General features: G+C 33.9%; 1 protein-coding gene across 21 annotated transcripts in view; it reads right to left on the reverse strand.

Annotated features, from left to right (window-relative positions):
* The window catches only part of LOC145249721 (E3 ubiquitin-protein ligase NEDD4-like), a 622,527-nt gene that overhangs the window by 288,905 nt on the left and 306,951 nt on the right, over positions 1–26,671 (reverse strand). For 2 of the 21 annotated variants that reach the window (XM_080111622.1, XM_080111614.1), the window contains exon 1: positions 5,251–5,432. The exons of 17 other annotated variants lie outside the window; for them this stretch is intronic. In XM_080111622.1, coding sequence (XP_079967748.1) covers positions 5,251–5,295 — 45 coding nt within the window. In that variant the 5' untranslated portion in view covers positions 5,296–5,432. Of the gene's footprint in view, positions 1–5,250; positions 5,439–26,671 lie in introns of those variants that run through there. 2 more of the 21 variants (XM_080111617.1, XM_080111620.1) reach the window with 2 other exon arrangements.

Here is a 26,671-nt window from a genome sequence, read left to right on the forward strand (position 1 = left end):
TTTTTATTCTGCTTTAAATTGCGCCCCCCTCCCCGTTTTGGAGAGCCTGGCCCCCACACACATACACATTAAAAACCAAACTCATACAAATGGTCACTATTCTGGTACTGGCCAGCCTCAGCGTTAATAATACATTGAAATTTTCGTCACTGAAAAATAAGTTTTTTTTTTTTGGCTCTTTGGTCTTCCGTAGTTTGCTTTTTACCAAGTACAAACGTAAACATTGTCTAGATCGACGCAAAGTAACTTGTTGCCTATATGAATAAGTGGAATTATTTGAAATCCAGGTACTTATATTATAATATTTTTGCATATTCTCATAGAAAATCACCCTAAATCTTAGTTAGACAACAAATAAATAAATTCTTTCAAAAACCTTTTTTTTTTAAATATTTATGTACGTTTTTTGTGCAAGACAAAAAATGTCAATTGTTAACTTTTGGGGAAAATTTAACATTTAAAATTTAATTAAAAATAGTAGAAAAAGTTTTACATCATTCTGTTTTCTATATGATAAAATTCAGGGTTTTATCTTTTTGGAAAAAAAAAAGTTACTCAGAAATAATGGATTTTAATAAATGTAATTTCGTTTTAAAAAAACATTATTTTTCGGCCATTTTTGGCGGTGCCTAATTTTTCCACTTTTATGTTGCGGCCGCCACAACATCCTCCGCCCCTCCACCGCCTCCCACAAAATGTAAACAGAATTTTTGTGAAATAGTAAATGGTTCTTCTGCTCGATAAATGTCGGCGCGTTACTTATGGAATAACGATTTATTAAACGACAGAAGAAGCACCCGTTAAAAACTATACATGTTCTATAATCGAATATCCGTCTACAAAAAACTAACGAAAAACATAAATCGGCAGCCCCGCCCCCCCAAAAAAAGGTGGCCATAAAGTGGGTGCATTTCTTCATATCTTGGAAGCTACTTGTTTCCCAAAATTTTAAACGTTAATGGTAATTTTAAAGGATTTTCCGAGAGTATAAAGAACCCCCCCCCCCTAAAAAAGTGGTGGCCACAAAGAGGTGCTCATTTTACGTTAAATTATTATAGAAAAGTGACATCCACTTTTTTAAACTAACATTTCCCCATATTTTGGGAACTACTCGTTTGTCGTAATTTTAAACGTTATTTTCGTTTTCAGCGCCACCGAAAACCTACAAGTGGTAATTTTAAAGGATTTTTCGAGGGTGGAGTGTGGAGTGATTCTTCATATTTACTTTTAATTAAAAAACAAAAAAGAAACCGCAATAAGAGATGATAAACACTCAAAATTATAGCCCCGGAAAAATGCTATTATTTAATGGGTATCAACCCGCGATTTCCACGAAGTTACTCGAGCATGCCCGGCAGATGTCGGAAGAACCAGAAACGATCGACAAATAGTTTTCTGGATATTAAGACATTTTTTTTTTTTTTTTTTTTTCTAATGTATTATTTTAATGAATTTCAGTGGTCGTCGCCATTCTTAACATGGGAGAGGAGGTTGTAACAATTTGTTTTTTTTGCAATAAGGCTCGTCCGGTCATTTCCGGTTATTCCCGTAATCTGCCGGGCACGCCCGAGTAACTTCGCAAAAATTGCGGGTCGATAGATATTAGATTTATGTTCCATTTAATAATCAGGCTGAATTTTAAGTAAAAAAAAAAAAAAAAAGGAAAAGAAAAAAAAATATGCTGCACTGCTGCAGTGTCCAAAATTTCTAAGTGAAAAATGGTGCTTACTCGGTAAAATCTAGAAAAGAATTGCGACTATACAAAATTAATTCCTGAAACGAAATACGTAAAATAGAAAATATCTTATTTATTTACATTGCGTTTTAATACCTTTTTTTTTTTTTACAAAATGCAAAAATACTATGCAACAATGTAAATATATCAGTAAAGAAAATAAAACTGATAGAATCAACACTGAACCCTTTGCTATTAAAAAAAAAAATTCGGTTTTTAGGCGGTCAGATGAAAACATCCAGAAGCGAGGGGGGGGGGGTAAAATTAAAAACAATAACAAATAAGAGTGGGGAGGGGCTCATTGGTAAATTTTTACGACAAACACCCCATGTTTTAAGAACGGCTTTCGAGGTTGGGCGTTGTTTATTCTGAAAGCCGGTCTAAACATGGGAGGGTTGGGGTTTTTATAATACGCTGGGGCACGTCGTAAAAATTTAAAGTCATTTTCGCATATAAACTGAACGTAAACTTATCGGCCACTTCTGGTCCACCACCACTGATGATCACCTGTCTCCGGACCACTGATAAACGTTAAGACGTCCAGCTTGATAATATGAGAACTTTTTTTTTTTTTTTTTCGCGTTTTCATTTCAGAAACTAGTTTCATTTTGTGTGGTCACTTTTCAACTGTTAACTATGCCAGATTTTACCGAACTAATAGTACTAGGAGATTAGCGATCAACACACACACACACACACACACACACACAGAAGCCTTAGAATTCAGAAAACAGAAGGGTACTTGTGCAGAATAGTTTGAGAGTAATAACAGGGTTTGTATTACTGTACACAGATTCGAAAAAGTTGTCAAAAAACAAATATATAACAAATAAATGTTATCAAAGGCAAGACAAGTTACTTTTCTACCTAATTCGATAATTTTTCGTGTTTTTATTCAATGTAACATTTATTCAGCTCGAAAAACATACAGTGTTTACCGATGTATTCGAAAATTCAAGATGGCGTCTGATTCTCTCTTTAACACGGTAAGTTTGGGAAAAGGTGTTATAAATACAAAACTATACAAAATACTATTAAAAACCCGCCGAATATATGTCAACCTATGTCACGGTAACATATATTGAGCGAGTTTTTAACAGTATTTTATCCGGTTTTTTATTTATAACACCTTTTCCCAAACTTACCGTGTTAAAGAGAGAATCAGACGCCATCTGTAATTTTCCAATACATCAGTAAACACTATGTTTTTCGAGCTGAATAAACATGTTACATTAAATAAAAACACGAAAAATATATCCAGTTTGGTAACTTATCTTGCCTTTGATAACATTTATTTGTTATATATTTGTTTTTTGACAACTTTTTCGAAACTATGTGTACAACAGTAATACAAACCCTAATAACATTTAGAAACCCATTCTTAACATGGAGACAGAAGGGGAAGGGTGTAACTATTTTGTACTTTCATCTCACAATCTAACAAAACACCGTAAAATTGAACTTTAAGATACTATCTAAAAAAAAAAAAAAAGTCCTAATGCACTTACTGATCCGCGCTATTTTTTTTAAATCGTATTTCCAAGTTTAATTAAAGTTGTTTTGTTTTGTTCAATTGTAAGGTTAAAGTACAGAATAGGTACAAAACACCCTCCCCATGTTGAGAATGGCTTTTTAAATAATAACGTTAATTATTTCAGCACGGATCAATAAGTGCATGCAGTGCACAGTGGCACTGCACTGCACTGCAGTGCACGACGACTGCACGAGTACCAAAAAAAAAAAAATCAGAGTACCAAAAGATGTGTTTACTTAAGGGTCTTCTTTTTCCGAAACCAGAAATAAATAACATTCAATATTTAAAAAGATTTAAACTAAGAACAACAATTCCCCGGCTGGGTGTGGGGGTCATTTTCACAAGTAAGGGATAAAAACTTAACTTATTACACGTAATAAGTAGTTTACTTTTTTTATGTAACACAACCGCGTGGATATTTCTTAACCAAGGTGCCTTCGGGCTCATATCAGAAGTGAAGTTTAGTTTCGTCATGTCTTTAGGAAGTTATACTCCCAGGCATTATCTACGTTTTTGGAAAGAGAGTTTGTGTAATAGCAGTCGCCAGAGTCCCCCCTCCAGTAATGTTTCCAGATCTAGTCAACTTTTGTAATAGCCATCTAATGTCCTGCTTCCTTTAGAATTAGTGTTGGATTTCCCCATATTTAAATAGATCTCGCGTCAAAATCCACTTTTAATGGATATAATATTTACATATATATAGCAAAGCGAGAAAAGATGTATAAAGATGTGTTACGGTTTAAATACCCCGAAATAATCTGAAAGTCTAGAAACATCAATATGATTTGCAAGCTATTACAAACATACAAAGAGAGATGGGGGCCAACTTTTTCTTCTGTGTTCGTTTCGCTGAAGGCGGGGTCCGCAATGGAGGTTTCCATTTAGCTTGGTTTGATCGTGAAAATTATACCCGGGCAGGGCATATAAGGTGTGCCATCTGTCGCAAAAGCTTCCTTATTTCACATAAAGAATCTAAGATGAAGTACAAATTACTAAGCGCGCGAGAAACATCCATTGCTAAACCTAAAATAAAATTAAGGCCATCAAAGTTACACCGTTGTGTATATGTAATAGATTTCGATACCTCGTGTGAATATATATTGGTACTTATGCATAGCACGGATCGTGCTGAAATAATGTTTAGTAACCCATTTTTAACATGGGCAGGGGGGTAACTGTTCCGTACTTTCACCTAACAATTTAATAAACAAAAAAGGTACTTATGCCGAGAAGGTACTGTACTGTGCTATTTTCTTAAATAGTATTTTGAAGTTAAATTCAAGTTTTAAGGTACTTTTTGTTTATTAAATTGTTAGGTGAAAGTACAGAACACCCTGCCGCCCTCACGTTAAGAATGGGTTTCTAAATAATAGTTATCATTTCCAGCATGGTATATTTCTCTGTATAAGTACAAAAAAAAAAAAAATAAATAAATAAAATAACATAACGTAAAAACTGAATTGAACTTGAAAATACGGTATTTTTTACGACCTGCCCCAGCATAGTATAAACACTCCTAACCACCCCATGTTAAGAACGGCTTTCGGAATAAACACTTTCATGTTAAGAACGGCTTTCGAGATTGGGGGGGGGGGTTGTTCCGAAAGCCGTTCTTAACATGGAGAGGTTGGGGTGTTTATAATACCGTATTCTACATAAGTAGCTATATATGAATAGTAATATGCCTCAGGCAAGTAAGCTATACAGAAACGTTCGGGTTTCATGCCCGGGGGAAATCACAGGTTAAAATATGTGCAGAGATAGAGAGACGACAAAAAGGCTGTGATAGAATAGCCTCCTTCAAACACTTGTTTGGTTTTAAACTTTTACACACACATATCACACACAAGTAGTTTTATACACAAAAACAAGATTAAAACATAAAAGGCTTATTTGTCATGTATACAACAATATTGCCATCCTATATTATAAAGTTTTATAAAAGACCTTTTTTTTCTTTTTTTTTTTTTTTTTTACTTACAGCAATCCTGGCCAAGCCATAGATAGCAGGAGGTTCGGTAGCCATATAAAAAATAACTATATTTTCACAAGCTTAAGCAAAAAAAAAAAACCCTCTTCTTCCGTTTGTGAAAAAGAAGAAAAAAAAATAGAAGGTAGGTGCGCGCGTGTAAGTGCGACTCTCTTTCTTCTTTTTTGGTCAGTGGTGATGGTAGCAGATAATAATTGTGAGAGGGTTGTAGTTGGCACGATTCAACCAACCACCACAGCATTACGCTAGTATTTTTAATATTATTATTATTATTATTATTATTATTATGAATATTAGTATTATTTGTCTACTACTTTTTATGGGAGCAGCTCAAGCGTTCACTTCTCTTCTTACTCCTCGACTAGTTGTTGCTGTTATTGTAGTTAGCGTCCGAGAGAGGGAAGGGTGGGGCGCACTGTTGCTTCTTCTATGGAAAAATGTAAGTGCTTGTTTACATTGGTGATCATTTAAACCAACCAACGCATTTCAGGTGAAAACATGATTGCGTACTCACATGGCATGGCGAAATTAATTACAAATTTCAAAGATTACGAAAAACAATCCAGTAGAAAAATAACTACAAGTAAAAATAGAATTTATCGACGTTTATCGAATGTTTTTAATGTGGAAAAGCTGCGCGACAAATTCAGTATGACAAACTTAAATAATTAGAATTGAATTAAGGGTCCGCAAGTTTTAAACACAATCTCAGAACGACAACAATTGTGGATGATTTTTTTTTTTTTTTTTCAATACATCTCACATTTACTGGATCATTTTACGTAATTTTGGGAATTTATACTAATTTTGGCATGACAAGTAAGTACGTAATGTTTTCACCAAAATTTCGCCTAGTTTTCTTTAACCGATTAAAAGGTTCTTAAATTCGAAAAGATGCAACTGAAGAAGATCGGTGGTTACATCGATCGAAACGTTATGTCGAAGAAAAAAAAACGAGGAGAATAATAATCCGCATAATAATAATACAACTCCTAAAATACATACGCATCAATTTCATTCTGTTTTGTCACGAGACTTGCATCAAAAAGGGCGGGGGAGAGACAGACAGAAAAAGTGAAGAGGAGACGACGAGAAAGGAACATTATTGTTATTTATTTTTATTATTATTTTTATTTGCTTTCCTCGTAAGTCTGAAGTATATTTTAAAAAGTTTATTGATTACGAATTTATGATTTTTATTTATGCATTTTATTTTTATTTAAAAGGTGTGTACTAAATTGTTATTCAATCCGTTTTTTTTTTTTTTGTTTTTCGATTACCATTAGAGGCGCTTGCTTCTATACTATTAGAACGAAATTTTGTAGTCGATAAATGAAGTTTTCAGATTAAAAAAAAAAAAAAATGGTTTCTACTGATTTTTTTTTTTTTTTTTTTTTTGTCAATTCGGTACTTCTACACTTTATCGCCGAAACTGGAGACACCATTTTATTTTGCGCACCTGTCGTTGAAATCCAAGGGAGAAATCAGTATTTTAAACTATGACCGAAACAAAATTAAACTAGATAATGATTTTTTTCGGTTTCATTTAAATTAATTTGTTGTTGACCCTTCAAAGTTGCTTTAATTAAAAAAAAAAAAATGTTTCATTAAAATTATTTATTTGTTCGAAGAAAAAAAACTATTTTATAAAAATCCAATGTTGCTTTCAGTACAAAATTGTTTTATTAAAATTATATTTTCTTACGCAAACTTTTCAATAAATGTTTTTTTACAATTATATTTTGATAAATTTTTATACAGTAAATGTTTTGGGTTTTCAAATGGTGCTCGAAACTCAAGTTCTAATTGAGCTTGAGCGCTTACATTATCAGAACGAAATCTCGGAAGACACGAGAGAGAGTTCAAAAAGGAGGTAATTTTCCGTTTTGATTTAAACAAGATTGCCGCAATTTTTCACCTGCTAACACGATTAAAGTTTTTTTTTTTTTTTTTTTAATAATTCAGTAATATTCAAGTAATTTCGACTACATAATTTGGAAACTAACATTGTAATTTATTAGAATTGACGGTGCTTCTTCTTCAGTTTATCGCCGAAACTGGAGACGCCATTTTATTTCGCGCACCTGTCATTGGAATCCAAGGAAGAGACCGAAGTTAGAAATAAATAACAAAAGAATTAAACTAGATATTAATTACTTCCGGAAAGAATTATATAAAAAAAGTAAATAAAGTGTAAGAACATATATGCGTAATTGTTTAATTGGAAATGTTTCGATTTAATTAATGAAAACGAGAAAGTTTTTCATGAAATGTATATATTTTTATTATTAAAAACAGAAAATAAAAATGACATATTCATAACTGTTTAAACTGGGCGAGCGAGCACTAGCAGTGTCAGAAATTTCGTGAAAACTATTGAATAATTCCACCCGCTATCTTTCGAAGCTTATAACAGTTATAAGCTTCGAAAGATAGCGGGTGGAATTATTCAAAAATTAGGGCTTGAATTACATTTTTCGAGGAGTTATAATATAACTCCTCGAAAAATGTAATTCAAGCCCTAATTTTTTCAATTAAAGGAGCAAGGACCAAGGTTTCATTTAAAAAAACAAAAAAAAAAACAAAAAAAAACAACGTGGTTTAAAAAAAAAAAGGTTTTAAACTTCGGACTTTACAAGTAAATTTCTAAAAAATACTTTTTTTTGTTTTAAATTTGAATATATTATTTATTGATCTTTTATCTTCAATTTGTGATATATAAAACTTTGGTACATAAATTAATTATTTACTTTTTAATAGACATTTGAAAATGGGGGGGCGTGAATTAAAAAAACAACGTTTGTCTAAAATATTATATTCGATTTATTGGAAAGAGCATAAAATTTCAAATTGACCCTGAAAATATCGTAAAAATAGAATCACTAGAAAAATTGATAGATTTTGTAAGTTTAAAAATTGAAAAATACTGAACTCGTAAAATTCAATTAATTTCATTACTGTTTTAAAAAAACTATTCCTATTACTTTTTATACAACTTTAATAGTTTATTTTGGAAGTATAATCCATAAAGAAAATAAACAACCAACCTTTAAAAGAGAAATTACGAGTTTTTTATTTGTAGTTTCGTGTTAGGGGTGTCAAAAATTCCCACAAAAATTCTGATACACTTAGAGCACTAGCACTGCTACAAATATTTAAATATTGGGTACTTGTACAGTTTAATCAAGACATTAAAAAAATGAAAATATCGAGAGAGAGAGAGAGAGGTTATATTGTACGTATTCGTTTTGGACTGAAGATCTCCGAGAAAAAAAAAAAAAAAAAAAAGTCAATTTAATCGAGTAATTTTTTTTTATTTTACAGAGGAAAAACGTGTTTTTATGACAGCGCGTTGAAGGTAGACATCTTTGAATTTTTTTTTTAACACACCACGGAGAGATAACTCAGTTTAAAGCGCCGACACTCCCTCCCCATCTTTAATACTAACTTTTCTTCCTAAAAATCGAACATTTTGCTCGGTATCCTAACAAATTGTTTTTTCGCCGTAAAAAAATAAAAAATAAATAAATAAAAATAAAAAAATATTTGAAATTAAGGTATTTTTTTTCTTTTTCGGGGAACTTCATTCCATAACGGATATGTACAATATGAACTTTTTTCGGTATTTTCATTTTTTAATGTCTTGATTAAACTATACAAGTACCAAATATTAATTTCATTTTTTTTTTTTTTGGTAATGTTGGCCTTCGGGCCAAGATCAAAGTGTAGTATCTGTTCCGGCAGATGCTGCACTTAAGATAATTTGTACCAGTCAATGGAGGGGAAACCCTCTATACTGGGACAATTATTATTTTTGGTAACCAGAGTGCCCCCTTTTTGCCTACTTTTAGGGGAGCTGGTTTTTACCTCACATTAAAAACGGCCTTGTGCCTAATTTGCTCAGTGGGGGAGCAAATAAATACCATCTGTTCTTCAGATGCTGCACTTCATTTTCTTGTTCTCTTTCGGTGGAGGAGAAATCCTTCACGACTGAGACAATTTTTATTTTTGTACCTTTTCTCCACGTTAAAAAACGACCCTGGTGTCTAACTTTGTCCCGTGGGGAGGCATAGTAAATAGGTACTCTGAAGTTGTGCTAATGAATGGAAGTTGATTCCTGAACGAAAACATGGAATCCTTCTCTAAGGAAATGAAAATCATTTTTTTTTTTTTTTTTTTTTTGTCAATGTGCACTGATTGTCCGACCTGCAAACGGTGTTTATTCTAAAAACCGTTCTTAACATGGGGAGGTTGGTGGGTGTTTATTACGAAAACCATTCTTAACATGGAGAGGTTGGGGGTGTTTATTGCGAAAGGCATTTTCTTTTTTTCAACCTCCACATGTTGAGAACGGCTTTCGGAATAAATACTCTTTTCAGGTTGGACAACCAGTGCATATTGACCTTTTCTTATATATATATATATATATATATATATATATATATATAAATAAATCACCGCATTTTTTTAAATAATAATTGCGTTGCAATATGAAAATTTCAAACCTCACACATCCTAGAATTAAATAATTAAAACTAAATTGCTAGAAACTATTTGAAAACAACAACGATAAAAATATGCGTGTACAACAATAACCACCACTTATAACAAAGAATTATATTGCTTAATATCCGGAAAACTACTTATTTACAGAAAATTTAAATGCGATATTCGCTTTCATCACACTCGAAAAACCCTAAAATACAAGTTTTTGAGGTAGGTTTTGTTTATCCAGAATCGCAATGCGTCTTCCGCAGTGGGCGCTCAACCACGTACATGATATTTTCAGTGCATCAAATCCAGAAAAAATGCAGAGAACAATGTAGACCTCTTCATATCGCATGGTCAGTAGAGATGGTTTGTTTGCCATCCTACAAAAGTTGGGCTATCCACCAACTCTTCTTAGTTTGAAAAGATCGCTCCATGATAACATGACAGCAGCAGTCTTCTTCGAGGGTGACATGTCTGACAACTTTCCCGTGTGCAGTGGAGTCAAGCAAGGTTGTGTGTCGGCTCTCACACTGTTTGGCATCTTCTTCTCAGTTCTTCTGCACCACGCTTTTGGAAATCACGAGGACGAAGACAGTGTGTTCCTTCATACTCGCTCTAATGGAGAACTTTTTAACTTGGCTCGCTTACACACCAAAACCAAGATTCGAAAAGTCCTAATACTTGAGCTGCTGTTTGCAGACAATGCTGCAATGGTCTCGCACTCCGCAAGTGGACTCCAGCGCCTGCTTGACAAATTGAGCCCTGCTTGTGCGGAGTTTGCACTGGTAATCAGTGTGAAGAAGACAGTTGTGGTGCGCCAGGGTGACGCATCACCATCAATGGCCACAAACTAGAGACTGTCGAGAACTTTGCGTATCTTGGATTCAACATCAACAAGGGAGTATCCATTGGACAGGAGCTACAAACGCGCATAGGTAGAGCAGCGTCTACTTTCAACCACTACGTGAAAGAGCATGGTTCAATAAATACCTCACTTCTTGCACAAAATGCCGCATCTACGAATGCTGTGTTCTGAGTACCTTATTGTATGGAGCAGAGACTTGGACCACATATGCTCGTCATGAGAAAAGACTGAACGTCTACCATCTCCGATGCTTGCGACATATCATGGGCATCAATTGCTGTGATAGAATCACCAACGAAGAGGTGCTAAGACCTGCCGGCAGCCGCTCCTTGTTCCAGACACTCAAGATACGACGATCGCACTGGCTTGGACACCTGCGCAGAATGCCCGATGGCCATCTCCCTAAGGATATCCTCTACAGCAAACTGGCAAATGGATCAAGAAGCCACGGTCGCTCAGTGCTGCGCTTTAAAGATGTGGCCAAACGGGATCTGATCGCTCTTGGAATCGATGTGAATGTGTGGGAGGAGCTAGCCGAAGATAGACCAGCATGGAGGCGTGCCTTGAGTAAGGGTGGTGAAGGACTTGAGAACCTTTGGTTCGATAGGCTGGCGCAGAGAAGACAAAACTAGTGACTACATATACTGTTGCTTGCATTAATCTTTTGTAGATTGTTTGCCATTATTTGTGTTGGTCTAGCAGGTCACAATTACCAAATAACCCCCCCCCAAAAAAAAAAAAATTACCAGAACACTCCTTCCAAAACAAAAAGGAGGTCATGAAGTGGGTTTTCATTTTACGTTAAATTAATATAGAAAAGTGATCCCAACTTATTGAAAGTATAATTTCTTTATATCTTAGAAGCTCTTTGTTTCCTGAAATTTTAAACTTTATTTTCGTTTTCAGCGTCCCTGAAAACCTATCGTGGTGATTTTGTAATTTTAAAGAATTTTTTGAGTATGGAAAGTAGGTACCTCCAACGCACGCCACAGCCCCCCCCCCGTATGTAACACGATGTAAATGTAATTTAATATTATCATCTTAACTTTTTTACCATTTAAAAGAAGCTTCAAATAAACTATTTTTTTTTTAATTTTACAGTATATAACATAATGAACATGCGAGACAAAAATCGTGTTTAGATTATCAACCCTTTAAAACAACGTTCTATGTAGTGACGTTTTTTAAGCCGTTGACACACCCATGTTTTAAAAATCTAGCAAAAATCAAATAATTATCATATTTTCCTAAAATTTTCGATATTTATTCATTATGAAATAAAATTGCATATTAAAAGCAGGTTTCATTAAATATATTATAATTTTTTCTAAGGTGTTCTACCCCCCCCTCATATTTCATGTTACGAAAACTACAAAAACTAAATGTAGGTCGATAAAAATTTCAACATTTTTTAAAACTGAAAAGATCAAATAATTAAAAAAGTTATATATATATAATCCCGTCATTTTTTTCACTTACAAGTTGTAAATAAAATGGGACATAAAATGAATATTATTATGTTAAAAAAAACTTTTTCTTGATAATCTTTTTTCTCAGTAATATAATTATTTGAATAACAAAAAAAAAAAAAAAAAAAAAAAAAACAATTCTAAAAAATAATTATTTTTAAAAAGCTTTAAATGATATTAAATTCAAATATTACATGAAATGAAGTTTAAACAGATTTTTAAGGTAATAAAAATTGCAAAAGCAAAATCGACTAAAAAAATTTGTTTGGATTTATTTCAAATGACAGAAGGTGATAATCAAATTTTGCGCTATTTTTTCCAAAAAAGTACAGAGGCCTGTAAAGGACATCATCTTTAGATACATGTGTCAACAGAAGAGGTTATCGTCTGTGTAGTTCGTTATTAAAAATCTATTTGTTTTACAAAAGATAAGTCTTATATCGTTTTTTATCCATTTTTTTATTGTACATTTTATTTATTCATAAATTTTTACATAAATTCTCTTCCATAGAAATTGACCCAGACTATACGAAATGATGACGTTGCAATTAATGTGTACAATGATGACTTCTACACTAGCAGTGTCAGAAATCGTCATTAAAAATTCGTGGTAAACACTGGAATATTTAGACTTATTGTATTTCGAAGCTTATAACTTCTTGAAAAATGTAATTCAAACCCTAATTTTTTTCAATTAAAGAAGCAAAGACCAAATTTAAAAAAAAATAACAGGTTTAATAGTAAATTATGTAATATTTGTTTTATTAAATCGGTTTTCTTTAAAAAAGATTTAAAGAAAATCAACAAAATTTTACTTTGATTATAAAAAATATATATAAATTCCAAAAAATCACTTACCTATAAAAATACTATTCAATGAGTACTTCCATTGCTCATTGTTAAGAATTTATCCATATTTATACTTATATTCCATGTCCTTTTTAAATAAAATACTTTTTTAAACAAGGATTAAAAAAAACGCGAACTCAGATTTTTTTCACTGTTCAAATAAAGGGAGACAAATATCTGATATTCTTCACATTTATCTCCCGGTGGCTTCTAAGGGACATAATTAATGTCTCTTTCTGTTGCATGCTGTAAATCCAAATCAGTATTTTGGGGCCTCCGTAGGTAAAATATGAACACATTCACTTATAAGTTTTTGCCGTTAAACAAAAAAAAAAAAACAGTCAACCGATTTTTTAATTTTTTTTTTTATTCTCTTAATGAAATACATGAGTTATGATTGATATATTTTAATACTTCTTTATCGAGTGAATTTTTTTTAATATCTAAAAAAAAGAAAACATTGAATGAAATAGAAAAAATTGCTGTAAGCATCCGATATTTACTTGACATTCTAAGCATAACATAAGCTTTCACTTAAAAAAGAAAAACAATCAACGTGGTTAAAAAAAAAAAAAAAGGTTTTACACTTTGGACTTCACATGTAAATTTCCAAGTAACACTTTTTTTTTTTTTTGGTTTTAAATTAGAATATTTTATTTATTGAAAGTTGTCATTTAAAAGAAAATTGCGAAGGTGAACCTAATCTAAAACAAAAAAAAAATACTGAATATGCTGTTGTCCTAGCCCTAATAATAACGTAAAATAATTCTCTATTTCAGGACAATTCTAGCATTTTGAGACAGTAAACCACTTTTTTTCCCATGGGAGATGAATCTTGTGGGTATTTGGGGGAGGTGGGGCTACTATTTTCAGTCTATCTACGTGGTTTTACGACCTTGTCACTCAACTTATGGTTTGTGGTAAAAAATGTTAACTGCTCTAAAAAAAAAAAAAAAAAAAAAGCAACTATCGAGGTTCCAACAAGAAAAACATTTTTTCTTGTAATCAACTATTATTACTACCATTCCCTACAGGCAGCTTGCTTGAACTATTAATACTACCCTTTCCTTCTAACAGCATTATACTGCTTGCTGGAACTATGAATACTACCCTTTCTTTCTAACAGCATAAAGCTGCTCGCTAGAAATAGAAAACAATATGGCGGCTTTACGTGCTATTAGTTAATAATCAAACAGCTATAATGATACAACAATGTTATCACAGACCTTTTTAGTACACACTACTCCATTGCGACATGCCGTAATATATTGATAAAAAGTTATTGGCATAGAACAATAAGCTGACATTACACCCACAATTCAAAGAAGGCAGTATGCATTATTTCTCCTCGATCGACAGTTAAAAATGGATAATAGAAAAATTATAAAAATGCTACGGGCAACAAACTTGCCACAAACAGACAGACAGATCCAGATTTTGGAGATTAAACTTAAGATAAAGTCGTAAAATAAAAACACAATGACGGCAACATTTTTCCTTTTAAGCCAAAAAACTGATGTATGCCTACAACTACGTTCACTCATTTCGCATATAAAAATAACGCCCACAGCAATCCAGATGGTTGATCTTGGAGTGGCGGCCACCTCCGGGGGTAGCCAACATCTCTGCCAATCGACTGCTATCTCAATATAGAAAGTTTTCTTAATTACTACGACTACGTGTTTATGTTCTGTCTTATATAAACATCAACCCACATTCCTGGAATATAAATATTAAGATACTACATTCTTTTATTTTGAGTTGTGCCAATTCATAACTCTCGACCTTTAAATAAATAATCTTTAAATAATTACAATTCCAGTCATTTTATGGGACACAAGAATGTAGATCAAAAATTCATCTGAAATGTGCGTGTGTGTGCACACCTCCGTTTCTTTTTGACATTGCCACAGCTCCATATTCAACGCAGGAAGATGTGACACAAGGTCAGAAGGTGAAGGGAATACAGCCAGCACCCCTAAAGAAGGAGAACTCTGGCCATTCTCCGGTCAGGGCACCTGAGGTAGCAAGCTATGAACTTACTCTACTCAAAAACCGGGTAGCAATAACTCGAAGGGTGGACCTCCTCAGTAATAGCCAGGACAAATACTTCAGTACAGCATCTAAAAGGCTGCAGAAATGAACCAGTTTCTCTTGGGTTGATTGTTGAGAATCTATTATGATTATCAAAGCCTTCTCACAACTGAAGTAGCGAGGATACCACCCTAACACAATGCAAGGGTAGTTATTTACTTCATTCCCATCACAGCAAGATGTGACACAAGGTCAGACGATGGGGAAATTCAAGCCTGCGCCCCTAAAGGAGGAGCAAAAATTTCCTAGACAGCCTCGTCGGCATTTCTTGGTCAGGGCGCTTCAGACAGTAGACAATGAACTTGCTCCACCCAAAAGTTGGGTAGAAAAGCCTGAGGGGGTGGATTTATTAGGTACTACCCAGGACAAATACTCCAGTCCAACATCTAAAACACAACGGAAATGGCCTGGTTTCTGTCGGGTGTATTGTTGCAAATTAATCCTCGACTGGAATTACTCTTAAGTCGGCTCACAAAGAAATCAGTGTGGAGACTAACACAATGCGAGGGAACAATTATAAAGATTTGGCCAATTATATTTATACTTAAAAAAATGAAAAGAAAAAACCAATCAGATGCCAGAATTGCTTTTTAAAATTTATTCAATCTCTTTGAATTCTTCACTACCAGTTTTTGAGTTTTGACACAAGAAGGAAAATACGCTTTGCTGATCCTGACTGGATTGATATTACGAATTTTGGCAGACCTAAAGAATCTTGCACCCCCCCCTCTCTCTATTTTTTTCTTTTTTCTTTATTTTCAATTTTTTAGCAGATTATTATCAAATGGATACTAGTCTTCCAAATCATAAAAAAAAACGAAAAAAATCAACATTTAAATACTTGTAGGGGTGCTCAGTTTTTAATGCAACGTTCTAGTGAATTGATCATCCATTTTAGACCCATTCGAGGTTTTTAGGCCAAATTTCGAATTCAGCCTTTTTTTTTTTTTTTTTAAAGTAGTTTAGCCTTTTTTTAATTTCATTTTTTAAAATAATCTCTAAAAAGGTTAAACTGCTTAAAACAAAAACGAAAAAAAGCTAAATTCACACTATACTATCCAAGTACTATAGATGAAATTATTGCGTATATACAATAGTATGCATCCATACGAATTATAAATGTATATTGCACATATTAATTTATTAGAAACCTGAAAAAAAAAAAAAGTACATATGCAAATGAGCCATATCGAGTTTGGTCTGAAAGAGTTTGCAAATGGTTCTATATATATACTAGCATTTCAGCTTGGCGTTGCCCGGGTGCTTGGAGGTGTATGTTGAGCAAAAAAAAAAAAAAGCGGTCAATTTTTTAAACTTTGACCCATATTATGACCCCTTAAAATTTATTGTTTGGGGCACAAATCAAGTTAAGTTAGATCCATGTCCAAGGAACCCATATCTAAAACTTCAAATGTTTAGACCCAAAATGGCAGAGGAGTTTGGTAGAGTTCTCAAAGGTCAAATCGTTGAACTTTGACCCCTTAACAGCCAAATTTCTGGCCGAAAACGGATTACAAAGATTTTCCCAACTCTCAGTACCCTGTATATCAAAATTTGAGTCTGTAGACTTAAAATTGACAGAGTTATTGTGTAGGGAAATGTACACAGACACATTCACTTTTATATATATATATATATATATATATATATATATATATAAAGCAAGGCTCGCTGTATGTTTGTAAATAAACAAGCAGCTCATGCACTGTAAAAGCAGTGGGCAAGTGTTTATATAAATGGACATTTGTTGAGGTCATTTGTGAACACCAATCTCATGGACCAGTTGATAGAACTACCGACTATCAATGCGATGGTTAAAAGGTTCAATCTCCGGCTAGGGAAAGGTGCTAGTCTAGCCACACTTATGATACAAAGAAACAGTACTATATGCGGATGACTACATTATATATATATATATATATATATATATATTGTGTACAGAAAGCTGTTAGTTGAGACACATCATTGGTACCGTCGGTTTCAAGCCCGATAATAAGGCCCGTTTAAGGTATCCTTATCAAGCTCTCTTCAATATTGGCTGAAGAGAGCTTGATAAGGATACCTTAAACGGGCCTTATTATCGGGCTTGAAACCGACGGTACCAATGATGTGTCTCAACTAACAGCTTTCTGTACACAAAATATAAATACACTCTTACATTTTGGATTTTCCTTTTAATTGAGCACTCTGCTGGAATTCTTTTTCAAAAAAAAAAAAAAACTAATCATATATATATATATATATATATATAGTATTTTAAATTATTTTATTAAGCCTGATTTTTTTTTTTTTTCTTTTTTTTTTGAGGAATAGAAACCTTATTTGTTCGTTTATATTTATCGTTAATGGAATATTTTCCAGTTGTAAAAGAAGTCAAGATACTTATTTACTACTAGTGGGGGGGGGGGCACTCAGCCTTGCTGGGTTGTGAAATATGCCTAAATATGATGTTTTAATCAATGCAGATGTCATATATATCATAGAGTCAATTCTCTATTGAATATTATATTGTACCTAATACATAGTACTGATTTCAAAACTTTAAAAAAAAATTTTTTTTTAAATTACTTGGGTGTCACCAGCTAGAATCGAAACCAAAGTATTTAATGCTCCAGCTATCGATGTAGCTATCCAGAAGTTGGTAAGAAAGATTTAATATTAAATGAGATGAAGAATTGAATTTTTGACATGATAGTAAAAATATGTCCACTTGAAATTAGCATTTTAACTTGCTGATATATTTCTGTACGCATTATTCACTCATCCAAACAAAGATTTTACTTGTTATAAACCATCCTTATCATGTCGTGTTAATTTCCGTGCTATGTAACCAGTAGTTTAAGTGTTTATCGGTTAAATAATTACACACAGACAGACAGATACGCACATACATCTATTTTATTCATATAGATAGAATATTCAACATATGAACAGAAATACAGAGAAAGTGTTACTTATATTAGAAATAGAAACGACCGAGGTTGCCCTGGAGTCTTTTTTACTTTCATTTTTGTTTTTCTCCTTTTCTTTTTCAGTTGTTTTTGTTTTAAATCACATATATCAAACCGCAGGATAATTTTCTCAAAACTACAAGTGAATTACCTCCCTTTGATTGCACTTTACAGCAGGTCATCTGCAACCACAAAAAAAACAAACAAAAAAAACACATTTTTCTCATGTTTCTGAATTTTTGATTAAGTCGTTTCATTTTTTTTTTTTTTTTAATGGCATATCAACCCTTTTGGGGTTATTTAATGCCAAATCCAGTCGTTTTGGAAAATAGTTTTATGCTTCAAGTTTCTTCATCTTATTTCTGTCAAACTCGTGAATCTGCACAGAATTTTGAATGAAATTATTTATCTAATTTATGAATTAGAAAAATAGTTCCGCTGATATTAGCATGCTCTCGTTCAGTCAGCTTTGACTGGGCAGAAGTAATCCACAATTGTATTCTGAGTGTCACCGATACTAAGGATTGGCCCTTAACCTTTAGAAGAATGTAACTTACAACTGAATTTTACCAAGTACTTCATCTGCTATGCCATGAATCCTTGAGCACAGTAGTCCGGAGAATCCAAATAATGCGAATAATCAATTCTCATCTCCAAAATTCAGAAATATAACTTCAAGTTCTTTATACCTTCAAATATTTATTCATAATGTTTGGTTTGGTTGTTTTGTTTTACGGCATATCAAACAATTTTCAAATTATTTAGAGCAAATCCAGTCATTTTGGTAAGAATTTTTATACTCTAAACTATTTAGAGAAAAATTGTTTTTGTTTTTGACTTTGCAGAACATGCTTGCAAATGACAACAAACAAACAAAACAATAGCATCAATGTTTAATGCATTTTAGGTCAGGAAGCCACTATCTTTAGACAGCTTGATCTGGAAGCACCTGGCTAATTTTTCGAGATGAGGATTGATAATTGGTAAGTCCGAAAAGATCCATGGTATAATGGATAAAGTGCTATGTAAAATTCAGTTGTAGGTGACGCTCCTCTGGAGGTTGAAGGTTCAATCCTCAGTGCAGGTAAACTAATACTAAGAATACAATTGTGAATTACTTAAGACTTTTATCCGGTCAAGGCTGATGGAACGAGAGCATGCCTACTTCCGTAGATTAAATAAACGGTTCTATTCAAAATTCCATGCAGATTCACAAATTTAACAGAAAGATTCATGTGTTCAACAAGATGCATCGGAAGATGATCGGAGGTTAGATCGGACAATACGTTGTGAAAATATCATTCAAGATGAAAACAATGTTCCTAAGAATCCAAATAATACAAATCCTGTTTTCATTTTCAGAATAATCAGCACAAGAATATTTCTGTCAAACTTGGAAATCGGCACAGAATTGCGAACAGAGCGCTTTATTTGATCCAGGGGAGTAGCATGTTTTTGTTTCATCAGCCATGACTGGTTCTTGAGTAACTCGCAATCGTATTTTTGAGTGTCCTGAGTTTGGCAAGATACACCTGAAGAAGATCGAAGGTTACATCGACTGAAACGTGAAAATAATATTTGAGAAGAGAAGAGAAAACAAGCAGCAAAATCCCACCCCTTTACTGTTGAGGTCCATAGTTGGCAGAGGGCCTTCTACTCTTAATAGTTTCTTCACTTTGACTGTTGGACTTTGGAATTCCCTCCCTGTTTCCTGCTTCTCTGACCGTACTAACAGGTAAAAGTTTAAAATGTAATATGAACAAAAAATTTGCTGCTCAACTCCTCTCAGTTCTCTGTTAGGCACAATCCTAAGTAGTAACCCCTTATGTTCCAAGTGGCAAAATGCCTCGTTTGGAGTGAAAAACAGTATAAAAAAAAAAAAAATTAAAAAAAAACTATCACAGTTACTGTGCGAATAAAATTTTGTTACCACTTCTCATATCTGTTTTTCGTCTTTACGTAACTTACATGCTTTTCTTCTTTTTTACTTTTAATGAAATAAAAAAATATACAACAGCATAAAATTGTAACAGAGCACGAACACGCATATGGCAGCAGCAGCAGCAACATTTGTATGCAAATGAGTAGTGTGTCGGTTGGCACTAACCCTATTCGAGTTTAACTGGCTTCCTCCAAAGGAGGAAGTTCCATGGGAGTTTGAAATTCACAAGCGGTCCCCAGTCGCATGTATATCCCACGTTAGGTGAGATGACGGTGTTAGGTTTTTGCAACACTTGCAGGGAGGTGTTGACGTCCTCCTACATACAGCGCCTGGAATTTCTAAATTGGTCACCCATTTTAGAAATAACCAATCTCAACGTTATTTAACTCTGGTGATCTGACGGGAACTGGTGTGTCAACGTGATTATTCCGTATATGCGCAAATGAGTGATGTGCAAGAAAGAAGGAAAGAAAAAAATTATGAAAAAAGAAAAAAACGTGGTCACAGGGACAGACATAAACGTGTTACACATGTGTCTCGAAAGCGACAGGAAATGATGCATGCTAAACATGGCCGGACAGGGAGGAAGTACCACGTGTTCTGACACGGCAGAGTCTTGTTAAGCACATTAAAGTGCAAGAGGACTGTTGAAGAAACAAGGAATTATTCTAGAAAGTACCTGTAAATAAATGTCCACTGTTTCACTGGAAAGGAAGAGCGAGTGAAATTCTTTTCTTGTCATTGTTTCCTTGCGACTGTCTGCAAACATGCGAGTCTCGAGTGTTGGCATTACAACGTTACAAAATATAGCAAAATCTTTTAAATTCTATTTTAAAAACATAATTTAATTATAGAATTATAATTCACCACAATGTATTTGCTTTTCTTTGTAAACAAGTCGGCCATTTAAATCGTTTTCTTTTAATAGTTGAAAAAAGAAAGAAAAAAAATTGAATTGTTTTGTGACTTTTCGGAATTTGAAAAAAAAAAAATAAATAAAAATAAAAATAAAAAAAATTTTTACAAGTGTTGAATAAAAAGTCATAAGCTTATTTTTTTCTTGCTTGTAATTATTCATTCTAGTACCAATATAACAAGAGTGAAGTGACGCAAACTGGGAAAGAAAAAGCTTACATCAGTGCTCATTTAAATTTTTGCTGGCAAAGGTGATAGGTTCACCGAAAATTTTCTATCCACAATAAAATAGGATAGTATACTAATTAATCGGAATCGGAATCAGAAAAATCGGAATATTTAAGGGTATTGAAATCGGTATTGGAAAAATTTGTACCGATTTTCCGATGCCAAAACGATTCTTTTAATTGCACTTTTTTTATTTGATTTTGTTTAAAGCTAAATCTTCCATTGCTGGTAATAATGATTGAATAATAAATATTTATTGATTTTAAACCACAAGTGAAGCTAAAATCGATCGATCGTCCGCACAAGTATTTTTTACATTAGGAAAATATTTCACAATTAACATGTGTGTTTTTTACGGTAATCAAAGAAAAATACAACTATTTAGAGATTTATAAAGAATCGGAATCGGTAATTGTATCGGAATCGGGAAAATTATTGAAATCATCCCATCACTAATACTAATACTTGCTAGCAAAATATCCAACTAAGGCCAGACCAAGATTAATCAACCCAAAACAGTGACTCACAGATTTTTGCATGTTTTTTGTTTTTGATTTTCTTGTAGACCGATTCTACACACACACATGTAACAATATTGAAGCAGTCCCAAAATCAATATAACAAAACCTCCACTATTAAGACATTCGTAAGCTGGCAATAAACCAAGAACATTCAGTCTGCAATTTAATTTTTACTAAACAATCTATACTTACAAAGTTAGGTATATCTATCTATTTACTATTATGTAAGAAAAACTTTGTGTGTGAGTTTGTTCCCTATAGACTCCAAAATGCCTGGGCCGATTTTTATGAAATTTCACAAAATGTTATTTATGTATCTGGCAATGTTCTTGGATAGTTTTTGTATCGATATGTCTTTAATAAGTATCGATAATTGAAAAAATCTGATGAAAGAAAGTACAGGCAATTTTGACTAAAATTAACACCTTATACAGCCTAACACCACAAGTGCATTTGAGAAGTTTTATTACCACACAAGCAGAAAGACTTGGCATATAAAAATCAACAGTAGGTTCTTTGATATGACGTTCAAAATAAATGTTTCTGTTTAAAGCACAACTGAGCCATGATACTTAAATTTTTAACATTTTAAACTTAAATTCCATTCAATTCAAGCAGTTATTACCACAGAAGTAGAAAGACCTGGTATATAAAATCAAAAGTAGATTCTTTGATATGACAGAGGCGCATTCGAAATGAATGATTGATACTTGACTTTTGCATTTTAAACTTTGTTTTTTGGGTACTTGTACAGTTTAGTCAAGACATAAAAAATGAAAATATCGAAAAAAAAAAAAAAAAAAAGTTATATCGTACGTATCTGATTTGGACTGAAGATCTCCGAAAAAAAGATTTCATTTAATTTGATCGAGTAGTTTTTTTTTTTTTACGGCGGAAAAACACGTTCTCATGAGAGTGCGTTGAAGTCAGCCATTGTGAAATTTGTTGAACACGCCATGGGGAGATAACTCAGTTTAAAGTGCCGATACTCCCTCCCCATCTTTAATTCTAGCTTTTCTTCCTAAAAATCGAACCTTTTGCTCGGTATCATAACAAATTGTTTTTTCACCGATGAAATTAAGTGAAATTTTTTTCCATAACGGATACGTGCAATATAAAAATTTTTTTCCATAACGGATACGTGCAATATAACCTTTTTTCAATATTTTCATTTTTTAATGTCTTGACTAAACTGCACAAGTACCATTTTTTGATCCAAGCATTTTTTTCCCCTATTAAATTTTATATGCTAACTACAATTCTGTTTACAATTTATTTTATTTATATCATTATCCTTGTGAATCAGCCTGGTGATATGTTGACAACATGAAATATTAATATATTAATAAGACAATGAATCAATTCCGACCACTCATATTTAAAAATACCTCTCTGCTCTCCCAACTGTACCCGCATGCAGAAATTTAAATGTAATGTGAAAAAACATCTTGCAGCAAAACTCCCCACCTGAGATGCCTCCTATAAGTATTTATAATACCTTTACCATTAGGAAGATTATTAGGAAACTTGTTGGTATGACTGGAAAGCTGCTAGTCTCTAACTCCACTCACACATAAAAGGCTCTTTGTACGTGTATGCAGCGAGTTCGTTCCCTATGGACTCTAAAATGGCTGGGAGGATTTTTTTTTAATCATACAAATATACTTTATGTTTCTGGGAGTGTTCTTAGATAAGCTTTGTATTGGAATGCCCCTGATAAGTATCAAAAATTGATAATCGAAAAATCACATTAAAGAAGGAACAGTCTGATTTTGAACCAAGTTAACACTCTTATACAGCCTAACATCACAAGTGCCTTTTAGAAATTTTATCACTGCACAAGCAGGAGGGTTCAGCGTATAAAATCAATAGTAGTTTTTTTATAAGACAGGGGTGCATTCGAAATAAATGTTTCTGTTTAGAGCATAATTGAACCATGATACTTGACTTTTGCATTTTAAACTTCAATTCAAGCCATTATATATAAATATAATTTTATAAAATCAACAGTAGATTCTCTACAGTGCAATATAGACTTCCATGTATTGTGGACCAAGTCACTGCGGGGAGGCATATGAAGCTTCTTCCCTGTACACCATGGTGGGTACTTGACTAGAACAGGCAATCAATCAATTTGATTTCAATGACAATGTGGAACATTTGTTTAGCTTAATTTAATCCCGGGCAACATCGGACCTCCCTGCTAGTCTTTTTTTATCATGTAATTTGCAATAAATAAATATCATCATCATCATCATATTTGGTTTAACGGAAAGACCTTCATTTTGCGTGATTGTAAATATAGATACAAAGGTTGTTCCGAATGTAAAGCCTCCTATTTTTTTTATTTTATTTTAACTCAAAAAGTTGAAGAGCTACGAAGACGGGAGTGGCACCATTAAAAAGAGGCAAATATGAAGGCCGTTCCAAAAGAAAAGCCTCCCATCATTTTTTTTTTTTTTTTTTTTTTAATTCAAAAAGTTAGAACTACAAAAACAGGAGTGGTACTATTTAAGCGAGCGGCCTTTGGTGTTCCAGAATTTATTTTTCTATATAGTCATCACATTTCTTAATCCATAAAAGGGGTTACTTTCTTAGAATCTTGCACCGTCAATATCTGCAACAGAGAGATAAAACTTTCAGGTCACAATGTATAAGTTCAGTCATCATAACAATGCAATTCGCAATCCCATCTGATAGATTTGGATAGAATAAAATTATTTTAGCCATTACTTTTGAAACTCGCTTCATATTATTCAACAGCCTATCCTGCCTTGACAGAGTACAAAATAGGCTTAGTGGGGAATGCCCTTTTCTCTTCCCTGCAACCTCTCTCCCACAGGAGAGACGTTGCGAGCCTATCTTTGTTTTATCGCTACTTCCATGGCAAGTGCTCGTCTGAGCTCCAATCTCTGGTCTCTCCCTCGTCAATCTTTCACGAGGAGCACCCGTGTAGCTGAAACCACTGTCAAAAATTTTCCTCACTCTTTATCTGTGCCAAAACCAAAACGTAGATTCCATGAACAAAGTGCACGCCTGTGAAACTCTGTTCCGTCTGCCTGTTTCCCACCTGACTACAACCTGGATGTCTTCAAGTCCAACATAAACAAATTCCTGATGAACCGCTCCCTTAAGTAAGACACTTTATCAAATTTCAACACTAACATACTGTACATGCAATAATCCTTATCCCAGAGTGACTTCCGGGCCTTGATAAGTGGTGACTACCTTGTAAAAAAAAAACATACATATGTCTTATTGTATTAAGGCATGCCATAGTATTTGTTTTACCAGAATTTAACCTCCTCCAAAGAGCAAAAGAATGAAGGGGCAGATAACTCTGACCCATATATATATATAGCTAAAAGCGTTTAGAGTAGATAATTATGACCTTTAATATTATTATTAATAACTTCATCCTTGGCCTAAAAATGAATAAAAAAGCGTTCTTGGCCTTTAGGTTAGGATCAAAGTGTAGTATCTATTCTAATGCTGCACTTCACTTTTTTGGTCTCGGTTAGTGGAGGAGAAATCCTTTATGACTGATACATTTTATTTTTGTTACTAACCAGAGTACCCCTTATGTGGGGAGCTGGTTTTTCACCCTATATTAAAAACTGACCTTGTGTCTAACTCTGCCCTCGTGGGGAGGCAAAAAAAACAAAAACAAAAAACAAAACAAAACAAAAGAAACTTCATCCTTGGCCTTTGGGTCGAGATCACAGTGTAGTATCTGTTCTGATACTACACCACCTTTTCTGTCCTCGGTCAGTGGAAGAGAAATCTTCCTAGACTGAGGCAATTTTTATTTTTGTTTCTATCCAGAATGCCCCTTTTTGGGAAGCTGGATTTTCCCCACATTAAAAACCGACCTTGTGTCTAACTCTGCCCTCGTGGGGAGGCAAGTAAATATGAATTTCATCATATTCGGTTTAAAATCGGTTTTACATTTTTTATTTTTATTACTTTTTCACCCCAAACAAGGCAAATTGCCACTTTGGTGTAGGGGGCTACTATCAGGGGCAACAACTACTGGGGTACTATGAAGGGATTTGGGCAGCAAGGTGTCGGTTCACGTTACACTTGAACTTCTGCACGTCAGTACTGTTGGGGAAGCAGGGACCTGGAATGGAATTCCAGAGTCTAGCGGTTCTGGGGAAGAAACTATTGGAGTAAATAGATCTTTTACATCTAGGGATCTCTACAGTGTGGGGGTGGGATTTAGCAGCCTGTCGGGTTTGTCGAGGGTGCTCACGTCGTGGGGGCACAAGTGATTGCAGTTCGTCAGAGCATTCACCACTAAAATACTTGTAGAAAAGGCAGAGGGATGCAACATTTCGTCGATGGGACAGAGGCTGAAGCTTAGATGCCAGTTCAGGGCCTATCAGGTTTGCGACTCTCTTTTGAACCTTGTCAAGGAGCGAGAGACTAGTAGCAGATGCACCAGCCCAGATGTGGCAGCAATACTCCATACATGGGCGAATGGTGGCCTTATAGAGGTACAGGATACTTTCGGGTGTTAGTAGTTTTCTAGCACGGTAGAGAGAGCCCACCTTTCTTGCAGCGGCCCTGGCAATGCCTTCAATGTAATTGTTCCAACTCATGTTTCCTGTGAACGTTAGGCCAAGGAGTTTGAAAGATGGACTCTCAGATAAAGAGTCGTTGGCCATTGCTATGGGTGGTAGAGAGGGTTTCTTGTAATTATTGAATGAAACTAGTTTAGTCTTGGCAGCATTGAACGCGACCAACCACTTTTGTCCCCATTCCACTACAGATTGGAGGTCTTCCTCTAGTGTTTCTGCCATTTCTTTAGAAATGTGTTCATTCGTCTTCCTGTCGTGCCTGCCATAGAGTGTAGTGTCATCAGCATATATACCCATCTCAGAGGCAATGTTGTCGGGAAGGTCATTTATGAATATCAGGAACAATAGAGGTCCAAGGATAGAACCCTGGGGCACCCCCGCATTTATATCATATTGTTTAGATGTACGACCGTCGAGGACAACCTGGATTTTTCTCTTATCTAGGAAGGATTTAATTATGTTAAGTATTCTACCAGTGATACCGTATGATCTGATTTTACTGGG

The sequence above is a fragment of the Euprymna scolopes genome, chromosome 28 (genome assembly GCF_053919585.1).
Source record: "Euprymna scolopes isolate OS-2025 chromosome 28, ASM5391958v1, whole genome shotgun sequence".
Taxonomy (NCBI): domain Eukaryota; kingdom Metazoa; phylum Mollusca; class Cephalopoda; order Sepiida; family Sepiolidae; genus Euprymna; species Euprymna scolopes.